General features: G+C 48.5%; 5 protein-coding genes across 5 annotated transcripts; 3 read left to right on the forward strand and 2 right to left on the reverse strand.

The window, feature by feature from the left end:
* The first annotated feature begins 7 nt into the window (after positions 1-7).
* On the forward strand, positions 8-1,436 carry EDB82DRAFT_314042 (uncharacterized protein). Its single transcript, XM_025737986.2, has 2 exons — positions 8-749; positions 800-1,436. The coding sequence occupies exons 1-2, from the start codon at positions 134-136 to the stop codon at positions 1,390-1,392; spliced, it is 1,209 nt and encodes a 402-aa protein (XP_025592792.1). The 5' UTR covers positions 8-133; the 3' UTR covers positions 1,393-1,436.
* EDB82DRAFT_314111 (uncharacterized protein) lies at positions 1,125-2,613 on the reverse strand. Its single transcript, XM_025737988.2, has 2 exons — positions 2,248-2,613; positions 1,125-2,196 (listed from the first exon to the last, which is right to left on the reverse strand). Exons 1-2 carry the CDS (start codon positions 2,378-2,380, stop codon positions 1,481-1,483), a joined length of 849 nt encoding a protein of 282 aa, XP_025592793.1. The 5' UTR covers positions 2,381-2,613; the 3' UTR covers positions 1,125-1,480.
* Positions 2,432-5,009, reverse strand: EDB82DRAFT_514083 (spindle pole body formation-associated protein-domain-containing protein). The gene is made up of 2 exons (XM_025737989.2): positions 4,747-5,009; positions 2,432-4,689 (listed from the first exon to the last, which is right to left on the reverse strand). Exons 1-2 carry the CDS (start codon positions 4,802-4,804, stop codon positions 2,702-2,704), a joined length of 2,046 nt encoding a protein of 681 aa, XP_025592794.1. The 5' UTR covers positions 4,805-5,009; the 3' UTR covers positions 2,432-2,701.
* Positions 5,010-5,247: 238 nt separating this feature from the next.
* EDB82DRAFT_514086 (anticodon binding domain of tRNAs-domain-containing protein) lies at positions 5,248-11,049 on the forward strand. Its single transcript, XM_025737990.2, has 6 exons — positions 5,248-5,737; positions 5,803-7,932; positions 7,993-8,334; positions 8,384-9,383; positions 9,435-9,853; positions 9,908-11,049. Exons 1-6 carry the CDS (start codon positions 5,525-5,527, stop codon positions 10,622-10,624), a joined length of 4,821 nt encoding a protein of 1,606 aa, XP_025592795.1. The 5' UTR covers positions 5,248-5,524; the 3' UTR covers positions 10,625-11,049.
* Positions 11,050-11,835: 786 nt separating this feature from the next.
* EDB82DRAFT_314217 (ubiquitin-conjugating enzyme/RWD-like protein) lies at positions 11,836-12,873 on the forward strand. Its single transcript, XM_025737991.2, has 2 exons — positions 11,836-12,170; positions 12,229-12,873. Exons 1-2 carry the CDS (start codon positions 12,105-12,107, stop codon positions 12,835-12,837), a joined length of 675 nt encoding a protein of 224 aa, XP_025592796.1. The 5' UTR covers positions 11,836-12,104; the 3' UTR covers positions 12,838-12,873.
* Positions 12,874-13,246: the final 373 nt, after the last annotated feature.

The raw sequence follows: 13,246 nt of genomic DNA on the forward strand, positions 1-13,246 counted from the left end.
GCCTCACCGCTTTCCCTTTCTGACATTTACCTCTCCCCAGAATCTTTTACAGCCAGCCTTGCATCATCAGCACAGGCTTGTCGCGTTGCCACCACAACGACTTTTCGACGATTCATCTCACAAATTCGAAATCATGGCCGACACAGCAGAAGCAGAACAAGTTGAGATGGCGCCGGTCGCTGAGCAAGAGAACCAGGAGATGACAGTAGCGACAACAAATAACGAAGTCGTGGCGCCTACTGGAAAGAAGGTCGTCAAGAAGATTATCCGCAAGAAGAAGCGGCCTGCGCGAGCCCAAGTCGACCCCGATTTCTTCACAACAGAACCCCCTCCCCAAACCGGTACGATCTTCAACATCTGGTACAACAAGTGGTCTGGCGGCGATAGAGAAGACAAGTATCTATCCAAGACCAAGGCCAAGAGTCGCTGCAATGTCTCGAAAGACAGTGGATATACCAAAGCCGACGCGATACCGGGGAGCTTTTTCTGCTTGCGTTTTGCGCGTGGAATTTGCCCCAAGGGTCAAGACTGCGACTATCTTCATCGACTTCCCGGAACATACGACCATTTCAACCCTAACGTCGATTGCTTCGGACGCGACAAGTTCTCCGACTACCGAGATGATATGGGTGGCGTGGGAAGTTTCATGAGGCAGAACCGAACAGTTTACGTGGGGAGAATTCACGTCACTGATGATATTGAAGAGATCGTGGCGCGACATTTCGCAGAATGGGGTCCTGTTGAGCGCGGTAAGTGTTTCAGCCGTTGAAGATGGCAGACATGGTGCTAACTAAAATAGTTCGTGTCCTCAACACCAGAGGTGTCGCTTTCATCACATACGTCAACCAAGCCAACGCAGAATTTGCCAAAGAGGCCATGGCGCATCAGTCTCTCGACCACGAAGAGGTTCTCAACGTTCGCTGGGCAACTGCCGACCCCAATCCCATGGCGCAAGCGCGAGAGGCGCGTAAGATTGAGGAGCAAGCCGCTGATGCGATTCGCAGAGCTCTCCCTGCAGAGTTCGTTGCCGAGATTGAAGGTCGAGATCCAGAGGCCAGGAAGAGACGGAAAATTGAAAGCAGTTACGGTCTTGAGGGATACGAGGCCCCTGACGAAATCCACTTTGCTCGAGGAGCTCAGGCGGTTAATCCTTTGGGACGAGAAGGTTTCGACGTGGAATACCAGGAGCGGCCAATGATTGAAAACGGAGAGACCAGATCAGCCCAGGTGGAAGAGCAACAACCGCAGCAAGAGACTGGCGGCATCTTCTCAGGCAGTACTCTTGCAGCTCTTACTAAGGCAAAGGTGGCGGTAGCATCGAAACCAAAGGCCGCAGCCTCAACAGGGCCCTTGGTGGCATATGGCAGCGACAGCGATAGCGATGATGAATAGGTACAAGGCGCTTTGATTAATTCTTTAAAAATGCATAGATAGATATTTCATGTAACAATAATGATACCACCCAAACAGCTAATATTAATTAGCTGTTGAATATCCTCGAATATAGTATCTCGTGTCGTCCAATCCACAGATCCATAGCAGGCACTGTTTGGCCAGCTTCTTCCACAGGGGTCATCCACTCTCGGTCAATCATGTCGTCAATCATCCTCTGTACCTGTTGCCCAGCTAATACCTTTTGCGCGTGATAAGGACCAAATACATTTGCTCTCACCGCAGCAGAAATCAATGCCTTGACGTGACTCAACATAAAGACGTATGCCGTTTGTCGCAATCCCAATCCGACAAGGGCGCATACCGCTCCGAACAAGGGCGCAAGATGAGCAGAAACTAATGGCACTTCATTCTGGCTCTCCTGTCTTAACAAGGCCGCAAAGTCTTTCAATGCGCGCCCGTCAACATTCGGACAACTTGAGCGGAATGAGCGATCCCATATTCCCAACAACGCACGACCTTGCGCAACACTAGCACGCCGGCCTACAGTACATATAATGGCAGCATCAAGCTGGTCATCTAACTGAGGAAGTCTTTCTGGGTTGCGATGCGCTGCCAGAACAAAAGGGAGCGTCGTCGCAGCGAACGAGGACAACGAAGCTGGAAGAAAAGAGACAAAGGATGCCGAGGCGCGAGGTTCATGGGCTAGATAAGACTCAAGACCGCTGCTAAAGGCGAATGAGCCCAAAGGAAGTGCCGAGTCTGATAAGAGAAGCAGAAAATGAGTTGTTTCGGCAAGATGAGCTATGGTATATGAGGTTATACTCCTTATCTATATGGAATGCTGTGACTTACGTGAGGGAGACAGGGGTGGTGAAGGCTGGACTTTGTTTAAACGCGTCTTTGCATCGTGAAGACGCTTTTCTAATTCCGAAATCTCATCTTGAATAAGATTCGCATCAGTCGATATCAATATTTCGGCAGGCATAATGAGTTTTCAAGTTATTTTACGAGGTTAAGTTGAGTATCAAAATAGCTCGTTGAGAGATAAGACGGTCGAGATAGTTTAAAAAGGCCTAGACTCTTTATCAAAACAAAACCATGACAACCATCATCATGTAAATCCAACAGCCGGGATTTTATCAAATACAACCCCAAACTCCATGCCAATGCCCAATCCAACAGAGTCTTTCCCATACTGATCGACGTACAATTATTAGCAACCACGTTAAAACATCTCAATCCGTTAACCTTCCCCTGCTCAGCACAGTCTTGGTATCTCATATGTACAGTAGACTGACTATCTTGCTCAAGGTCGAACATTCTCCTTGTCAAATCCCCTTCTTCCGCGCATACGCTTCTTTTCTGCCATTCTCTGCTCAATTCGAGCAATTGCTGCAGCTCTGCGCTCGGGTGGTAGTTTCGATGCATTGGCAGTAAACACGCTGTTGTTTGGATCGGGACCTCCGAGTCGTGCATAGTGATCCTGAAGCAAGTCGATCTTTTCATCCATCTTTTCCGTAGAAGTGGTTCGCTTTGACCGAGCAACTGACTTGGCAAGTGCGGGTAGATCAGGAACGGTAATCTCTTCAAAGTTTGGTCGACCGGGAGTTTCACCTCTGTTTTCGATGCGCTTGGTAATTTCCTCGCCAAGGTACGCTCGATTTCTTGGCGATCGCGGAACAAACGGTTGCCATCTAGGCCGCCCAATGTCCGGCTTGCTACCGAGGCTTGCCGAGACCATGTTGGATGTACCGACATCGGATTTACTGACTCTTGGGACAGCGTCGTCCGAGAACTTCTGACGCAGCGAAGGAACATTGGGGTCTGTAGTCTTGAACTCCATTGTGTCTCCTTCCAAGTCACTCAGGTCGAAGCTTCGTCGGGCCATAGTACGCCTCTGGTCTCTGCTGCTTTCATTTGATGGAACGTTTCTCGACTTTGGACCGTCTTCTGCCAGACGGCCAGCGTCTGATTGAATATGCCAGCTCTTCGGTCGGGCAGCATGATCGTCTTGCTCAGGAGCAGCATGATCTGCCACTTTAAGCGTCTTGACCTCCTTCTTGAGTTCTGCAATCTTGGCGTGTGCCCGTTCCAATACTGCGTTTGTATCCGCATTATGGGCTTGAGTTTCGTTGCGATAGGCCTCGAATTCTTGCTTGAGTATGCGCAATTCTTCGTCCTTTTTCTTATTTTCTTCTCGGGCTTCGCGAAGCTGGGTACGTAACTCTTGTGCTCTCGATCCTTCGCGCAGAGGTTCGTCACCAGTCATTTCTTTCGGGCTGGTTTTCGTCTCGCTGTTTACCTCAGCCTTGGTAGCTCGCTTTTCGGCCGCTTTGAGCTGAGTTTTCAGACAGGATATTTGTTCGCGAAGATCATCAACTTCTTTGACTTGCATACGGGCTCGTCTCAATTGACTCTGTGTTTCCAGAAGGGTCTTTTGAGTCCTTGGTGATGTCGTAACCTGCCCTTTACGATCCTTCCAATTTGGATCATCCCCTCGTTCGCAAAGGAATTTTTCAAGCTGGTCCTCCAGCTCCTGCACCCGCGTTCGATATTGCACGGCCAGGGCTGTTTGCTTGGTGAGTGTTGACAGAAGATCAGCGCTGCTTTCATCTGACCTGTCTCCACGCTTTGATGCGATTTTAGAGGCACCTTCGGCAATCTGCTTCTCCATCTCAATCACCTTCTGCTGTTCTTCTTTGAGCTTTACTGCAAGCTCATTCGCCTCCGCGTCCTTCTGTTTCGCGTAGGACTTTGCCAATTGCTTGTACTTGAGCAACTTTTCCATCTCGGCTTTCGCATCCTCGTGGTATTTTTCAAACTCTTCCTTCCAGTATCTGCCCGACTGTGAATGAGGCTCGTTAAGATCGATCGTGATGTCGTGTGTGCAGTAATCCTCGTCATCGGCTTCTTCCCACTCGTCTGAGGAATTGTCTTGTTCTTGTTGCGCTTCGTTCTTTTGATTGACGGACTTTGATGCTTTCTCAAGAGCTTCATTCAAGCGTGTGCGCTGGCGCAATTCTGGCTCCTTGTTTGCATTGGCGTTTTTCTTGACGTCTTGACCGAATGATACGCGTTTCCGTCTTGTTGTGCCCGTTCCTGGAGTAAGAAGTATTCCCTGCGGTCGCTGTGGTGTCCGGGAGGATTCCTGATCCATCCTGGCATTCTTGCCTTTCCCTAATGCTCTCGTGGATTGATTACTGGGCCGCGCTGGTGTTCCAAATAATGCGCTTTTGAATGCTCTGGCAGCAAATACGGGCGCAGGAGTGTCAGGCACGTCAATTTGAGCTGTATCTGGTTGCGAAAGTTAGTTGACTTGTCATTACAGTTTCCTGGGCTAACGGTGCGCACCTCCTTCATTGACTGGCTCTGGCGCGTTCTCTCCGCGTCTCAACATCCAGCCCAACATCTTGTGATAGAGCTGCACGTGAACGAGGGGCAAACGGTTAGATATTTAGTGAAAGAAAAGAGTTCGCATTAGCGATTTTGAAAGTCAGAACAACTGCATTTATATTGAGGCGATCCTGTTATGTTGTTGATTGTTTTGTTGTGGCAGGATAAGATTGGACGGGATGCAGTTGCAGTTGGATGTTAATGTTGACTTTCATTTTCCTTGTGTTTACTTTCAGCTCTGTAGATCATGGCCAAGCAAAAGCGGACAAAGACCCTGGCGCGTCCCCCACCTCCCGGTCCTTCCAAGGAACCTCCACAGCATGGGGACCTGCGCTAATGCAAAATCAGGCATTCCTGCAGCGCGTGCCAGGCGGTACAGGTGACTTTAAACACTAATTGGCTGCCATAAGAACTGCTACGAACCCCTCATCAGCCCTGTGGCCGCCTGTAATTCGATGAAGCGACACCGCCTTTATAAGAGCGTCGCAAACTTGAGTTGGCAGTTGTTAAGTGGAAATAAATGGACGGAGGCAATGGGTAAAGTATTAAAACTACCCCGCCACTGCGACTCGACGTCAGAAGGAGGCTTCTCTTATCTCTCATCCATTTACTGGATGACCTTATCACAACCATTCATCTCAATTTATTATTACTACCATTCGCCGTCATGGCTTCTTCCCTGTAGAGCGTCACGGCTTTTGCTGTGACTCGACTCTCCTCTGGAACCTGCGCAAACATGGCGGGGAAACAACCTGGGGTATGGAAGACGCCCTTGACTCTCAATAACGACACCAATGACTCAAGCTTCCCCGGTCTCCAACCTACTGCGAGTCCGGAGGTCAATAACAAAATCGAATATGAAGAATTACAACAGAACGAGATCCTTGCCCTCGAGGCTATCTATGGCGATGACTTTGTTATGCATTCGGGAACCCAAAGTGCCTGGAAGGTAGAGTCCTACGACGTCCCCCACCCCCGAGCTCCGACTGAGCAACCAAAGCTCACGCCCTATAGAAAACCGAACCACACTTTGACATACGGATAAAGGCATCTAAGGATGAAGACTTTGCTTGTACGTTGAGCTTTGTCATGACTGCCACCTATCCGAAATCCCCACCTCTTATCACCTTGAAGAAGTATGATCTTAAGGAAGTCACCCAGTTTAAGATCCAGAAGTTCTTGGAGACGAAACCGAAGCTCTTCGCGCATGACGAACAAGAGATGATCGATCAGATCGTTGAAGGGGTACGGGATATTCTCGAGGACGCCGCGCAAGCAAAGGCAGATGGCAAACACTTACCATCCCTCGAAGAGGAACGAGAACGCCACGAAACCTACTTGGCCAAGTTAGCGCAGGAGAAGAAGGAAGCAGAAGAACGCAAGAAGATGGAAGAGACTCAGGAAGAGGAGCGTGTCATGGCTGAGATGCTCCAGCAACAAATCGACCGACAGAAACAAAAGGCCAAGGAGTCGAAGCGCCGTCCGAATGGCAACTCTCACCAGGAGCTGACCGCCAGTACAGAGACAGATGAGATGATCGAGTTTGATCAATTTTGCAACATCACGGATAAGTCGGGAAATACCGTAGTCTTCAAATCTGTTGCCGGCAGATGCGATCCTCGACAAGGGCCTGTGTCTGTCGTTTATACAGTCAGGCCTGTCTTGTCTAATGGACAAGGCAGCTTGACCATGGCACTAAAAGAGACCATACTGCGCAACACAAGCAAAGACTCGAAGGAATTCAAAATTCAACTTCAGAGTCTCGAATCTCGACTCCAAGATCTCAAGACTGTGAAGCGAATTCATCACCGTCATCTAGTTGAAGTTTTGGATTTCAGGGTCCAGGCTGGACTCGCCTCGGATCCCACTGTTGCAAATGCATGGACTATAAGTGTCCTGTCACCTTTGGCAGAGAAGGGTCCTTTGGAAGAGCTATTGGAGCTTGCAGGACAAATTGAAATTGGCAAGGTGCGCTCTTGGACGCGGGACTTGCTAGATGCACTCAACTTTCTCCACAACAAGAACATTGCTCATCAAGATATCCATCCAGGGAACATTCTTCTGTTCCGAGAAGCCACAGGTGAAATCATTCCTAAAATCTCCGATGCCTGGTATCAGAGAGAAATCCACTCTATCAACTCTCACAGGCCAGGGCTTCCTGGATTGCACACTGCCAAGTCTGCCTACTGGTTGCCTCCAGAGATTGCCGGCACTTCAAAACCCCAGTACACCTTCAAGACCGATATTTGGGACTTTGGTGTCGTGTTCGTCCAGATGATATTTGGCCTTGACGTGCTACGAACGTACTCGTCGCCTAAGAACCTGATGGAGTCTGTCACCCTCTCTCATTCTTTACATGAACTAGTGAGCAGATTCTTTAAGGAAGACAAACAAAAGAGGCCTAGAGCCTTTGAGCTTGGATCCAGCGAGTTCCTGGCCACGGACGCACCAGTTCTCTTCGATGACACATCCGCTATCCTGTCAAGTAGCCCTGCGACTTCCTTTCAGCCCATTCCAAAATTTAGGCGCGATTCAACCACCCACCGAGGACCTTCTCTGTCAAGATACACTGAAGACTTTGTCGAAGAAGGCAGACTAGGAAAGGGGGGTTTCGGAGAGGTTGTCAAAGCAAGGAAGAAGCTTGATGGCCAGATCTATGCCATTAAGAAGATCACGCAGCGGTCGCAGGCCAGTCTTACAGAAATTTTAAAGGAGGTTCGATTGCTGTCCCAACTTAGCCATCCTGCGGTTGTTCGATACTACAACACGTGGGTCGAGGAGATTTCTGACCAGGGTGATACTGAGGACGATACTTCAACCGACTGCTTTACAGAGGAGAACACCCAAGGCACTGAGTCTGCCGGAATTGATATCCAGTTCGCCACTAGTACAGGAGGTCTCGATTTCATATCATCCAACGCAGGTGTGGATTATGGGTTCGAAGAATCAGATGAAGATGAAGACGAAGACGATTCCGAAGAAGAGGACACATCAGACTCCGACGATGAGTCACTGGATGAGATGTCTATCCATCGAGTTGTATCTCCAGACAAGGAAAGAAATGTCATGTTTCAGCGACGTGCTCGTTATCAACGTTCTTACAGAACAATACTCTATATTTCCATGGAGTATTGTGAAAAGCGAGTAAGTAACTAGGCTACAATGTTGCCTTGTAGATGGCAGTTTGCTTACTGAAATCCATAGACTCTTAGGGATCTTATCGCCAGGAACCTTTACAAGAATACGGCCGAGATCTGGAGACTTTTCCGTCAGGTCCTCGAGGGCTTAGCTCATATTCATGGATTGAGCATCGTTCACCGAGACCTCAAGCCGGAAAATGTCTTCATCAGCAGCAGCTCGGATGGAATTGACAACGTCAAGATTGGCGATTTTGGACTTGCCACCAGCGGACAGTTCTCGGTAGAGAAGGCCACCACAGGAAACACCTTGGAGACAGACGATATGACGAGAAGTATCGGCACAGCCTATTACTCGGCGCCTGAGGTGAGGTCGACAGTGAACGGTATATACAGTACAAAAGTCGATGTAAGTGAATCAAGCCTATCACGGCTCCTTCTTAAACTAACGAAATTAGATGTATTCTCTGGGGATTATTTTTTTTGAAATGTGCTATCTACCTATAATGGGCATGCAAAAAGCCGACGTTCTAGGTCAGCTTAGGCGGCCGCAACCAGTATTACCATCAGACTTTAAGCCCGCGGAGAAAGCTCAGACTGACATTGTGTTGTCTCTTGTCAACCACAATCCGAAAGAAAGGCCATCGAGTACAGATCTCCTGAAGAGCGGGAAGCTGCCGGTTCAGATGGAGAGTGAGACTATCAGACGCACTCTTGCAGGACTCGCAGACCCCAGCTCGCCCTACTATCGCAAGATGCTTTCGACCCTCTTTGCAAAACGAATGGAACCTGCCAAGAACTATGCCTGGGACATGTCTTCCGCAAATATGAGTCCTCAGGAGTTACTCAACCAGGGTTTAGTGAAACAAGAACTGGTGTCAATCTTCCGCCGCCATGGCGCTTTGGAAACCCCTCGTGGCATCATTTATCCAAAATCCACCCATTATGGCGATAATGCTGTTCAACTTTTGGATCCCAATGGCAACGTGCTCCAACTTCCCTACGATCTGACTCTTGGAAATGCAAGAATAATGGCCAAGCAAACCAACGGACCGGTCGTTCAACGAACATTCACATTTGGCAACGTATTCCGTGACAAGCAGGACATGGGACAGCCGCTTATGTTTGGAGAAGTCGATTTTGATATTGTCACTAAAGACACGCTGGATCTCGCCCTGAAGGAAGCAGAAGTTCTCAAGGTGATTGATGAGATCATTCACACATTCCCTTCGTTGTCTACAACAGCTATGTGTTTTCATCTTGGACACTCGGATCTTTTGCATCTTATTTTTGAGCATTGCGGAATTGAGCCTGCCAGTCGGAGTGGAGCGGCAGATGTCTTAAGCAAGCTGAACATTCACAATTACACATGGCAGAAAATTAGAATTGAGCTGCGGTCGCCAACTGTGGGTGTTTCAGCTACAAGCGTGGACGAACTTCAAAAGTTTGATTTTAGAGGTACGAAAGAGTGACTGCAATTGAAAAATGAATAGGACTAACATAAAACAGACACACCGAACAAAACCTTTGCCAAGCTCAAGACCCTCTTTGAGGGAAGTGATATGTATCAGCGAGCTTCGCCAACTATCGCTCATCTCAAAGAAGTTGTAGAGTATTGTAAGCACTTGAGTGTAGGGACAAAGGTCTACATCAATCCTCTCAACAGTCTGAAGGAGGCCTTTTACACAGGGGGCGTTCTTTTCTCCTGCCTCTATGACAAGAAGGTCAAGGATGTTTTTGCTGCCGGTGGCAGATACGATCAATTGATCAAGGAACATCGACCTAAAGTTGGCAGCCAGTTTGGAGAGCGTCACGCTGTTGGATTCAGTTTGGCGTGGGAGCGGTTAGCAAAAACCCCAAAAGCTGGTGGACGTTCGTTCTTGAAGAAGGCTGAAGATGAATCAAATGGTCTATTCAACGCTCGACGAGTAAGTTTATCCCTGTAAGTGAAGTTGAAGGCTTGTACTAATTGCATGATGCAGTGTGACTGTCTTGTTGCCAGTTTCGATGCTGCTGTGCTGAGATCGTCAGGTGTTGAGATACTCCAGACTCTTTGGGCGCACGACATTAGCGCTGAGATGGCGAAAGACGCCAGGTCACCCGAGGATTTAATGTCGAAGCACCGCGATGAAACGTATTCTTGGATCATCATCATCAAACAGGACTCTATCTTGAAGATCAAGAGCATGGGGCGAAAGGATGTACCGGATGCGGATATACCGACGACACAATTGCTTGCCTGGCTTCGTAACGAGATTCGAGAACGCGATTCAAGGTCGGTAGTGAAGCTCCGCGGCAACAGTACCGCGGACTCCAGCTCGGGTGATAAAGAATCCGAGCAGGAAGTCCGTGTATTGGTGGCACAAACGCGGAGCAAAAAGTTCAACCGCAGAACGGTTGTGGAACAAGCGCAAGTCAGTGCGAGCAGCCTGGTGCGATCTTTCCTCGAAGGGCCGGTCTTGGCTATTGAGACAACAGATCAGGTTATGGACCTGATGCGCGAGACATGTCTCTCGGAACCCGATGGCTGGCGACAGGTTGAACACTCAGTTACGACTACGGAGAAGAAGTACATACGGGAGATTCATGACCAGTTGGACACCTGGCGATACACGTATGAAAAGAAGAACGGGTCACGGCACGCGTTCCTCTATAACTTTCGCTCAGGCAACTGTGTATACTACGACCTAGGTGCGTGATACATGTTGGAGTGTTGCAATGGAATACTATATAGAAGGGTACATATTGCTTATGTGCTTATGAATATTTGACGCATTGCATGAAGATGGGTTGCGGTAGAGTTTATTCGTATTGGAACTCAGATAGAAAACATTTGAGTGAAACAACTCAACTCGCATTTGGTCCTAACCTTGCTTGGTATTATAAGCGCTTTGATAAAAATCCAACGTGAAACGTTGATGATACCTGGATAAATGTTATATTTACTTTATTGTGCATATCTTCATACTAACCCTGGAGTTGAAACAAATAATGATAGTTTGTTCCAGGTTCACATGTCAAGGCTCTTTGAAGCAAAAAAGAACGTAGAGTAATTAAAAAAAATAAAAAAAAATCAACCGATGCTCGCAGATCTTAAGAGGGTTAATTATCCAAATTGAAGTGTTTAATTTTCATGAACCATTAATGTAAATAAATGCAGGCACCCGAAAGACCGGGAGTAGACGGGTACGTACCTAAGCGTCGTGGGGTAGGGTGGGGCCGAAGTGGAGTTCAAAGTTAAGGGACCAACAATACGTCGACGTCAGCTTTTTTCACCAAAGCAGGCACGAGGAGGGGCAAAGAAGGCGCAAACAGGGCATGTGTCAGCGTCAGACATGGCATGATGGCAGGTGTGACTGCGGTCACTGGCCGCTGCGGGTTTGGAGCATCTATTGTAAACGCCCCCGGCCCCGGGACGGCGGCGGCCTGGCCGAAGGATGAATGACTCTCTATTTTATTGCTAGTTAATAACTGGAGGCAGATCAATAGACATTCTTTTCTCTTCTCTTCTCTTTCTCCATTTATTATTCATTTGTCGTCCTGCAGCTATGTCATTGTTCTGTGTGTGCGTGAATAAGCAGTAACAAGAGACGAACCTTTTCCCCTTCTTCTCCCTGTTTGAACCTCTTTCTCCAAGCATTCGCCTGAACGGTCTCGGTCACAACCTTCCCTGAAAGCATTCGCTCATCAAGGTTAGGTATGCTTCAACAATAAGCAGAGCATAACAAAAAAACAACGCCCTTCACTAAAACAATAACTTTTCCTCCCTATTATAAAGAAAGGGCAAGCGGGACCCAAACAGGATTTGCCAACAAAGCGAAACAACCGCCACTTCACACTTCACTTCGATTTTACCCCAAAACACCAAGACCAACACCAACACCACTGTCGCTGCCGCTAGCTACCACTTTGCGCCAATCGCCGAAGCCGCAAACGCCGGCCTCCTCATCCTACTCCCGCCCCTCCTCGACCGCCCTTTCCACGCCCTTGGTTCGCTTCTGCTTCTGGCCTGATTTATTAAATTAAGCCTGACTCTCAGCTACCAACCTGCAACCAACATCTTTCCTTGGAATCACAAGTGTTTTATTCTTTTCAACCGCTCGCTCATTTGGAAGATTCCTGTCATAGGACCAGCATCACAATACCGATACAGAGACCTGGATCAGTAACCAAGTCATCATGGCGCACAAGCGACTTATGCAAGAGCTCATGCCCCTTCAGAAGGAGAAGTGGGTTGACATCGAGGTGTGTTTTACAAGACTTCATAGTCAAACGTAAGAGCTAACATGTAGTTTCATTCAAGACCGACGATTCAAACCTCCTTCGCTGGAAACTCGGCCTCTGGGTCGTCAACCCCGACAGCGTATGGCACGGTGCCTATCTCAAGGCCGAGATGAAGTTCCCGAACGATTACCCATACCAGCCTCCCACTTTCAAGTTCCTGACAAAGAATATCTGCCACCCCAACGTTTACACCGATGGCAACCTCTGCATTTCCATCCTCCACAAACCGGGTGAAGATGAGCAGTCAGGCGAGCTGGCTAGTGAGCGCTGGAATGTTCTTCACGGCGTCGAGTCTGTTCTCCGATCCGTTCTGCTCCTCCTCGACGATCCCGAGATCAACTCCCCTGCGAACGTCGACGCGAGCGTCCTCTACCGTGACAACAAAGCCGATTATAATAGGCGGGCAAAGGAAATCGTTGATAAGTCTCAGAAGGACATACCAGCAGGCTCCCGAATGCCCACCACCTCCGAACTCACCACCGCACCACAAAAGCCAATCGACGATGACGCCGATTTTTGGAACATGACCGACGAGGAATTGGACTTTGGCGGCAGCGATAGTGAGGAGGATATGGAGGATTTCGACGACGACGATGAAGACGACGACGATGTTAGAGACCGGAATTAGACGTCCTGGCGCAATAGTGCATTTCTTGGGAAGGTCCAATATGGCGGGTTAGCTGTATTCATCCTCGGCATTTTAACGGTTTCGTCTTTTCATCTGCAGTATAGCCGGTATAGCGGGTTGTCTTTTATCATGGGCGTTAAAGATGCGCGGCCTGTTCTGACTAGAATAGTCAGGACGAAGCATGGAATTTGGCATGGCGGGAAGCGGGGACGGATCCGCGGTCTCTGTTTTATACATGCTGTTATGAGGAGCAAAGGAGTGTGTTTCATTCGTAATTTCTTTATAGACAGAATGCGAAATTCCAGACAATGTTCAGGTGCTAATATCTATAGATGGACTGTGAGGCCAATGTCTACCAAATGCTTTTCCGGCCGGGTCACGAAAGGGGACCAGGTGGTATTATCAATTG

The sequence above is a fragment of the Fusarium venenatum genome (assembly GCF_020744135.1).
Source record: "Fusarium venenatum strain MPI-CAGE-CH-0201 chromosome Unknown EDB82scaffold_4, whole genome shotgun sequence".
NCBI classification, from domain to species: Eukaryota; Fungi; Ascomycota; class Sordariomycetes; order Hypocreales; family Nectriaceae; genus Fusarium; species Fusarium venenatum.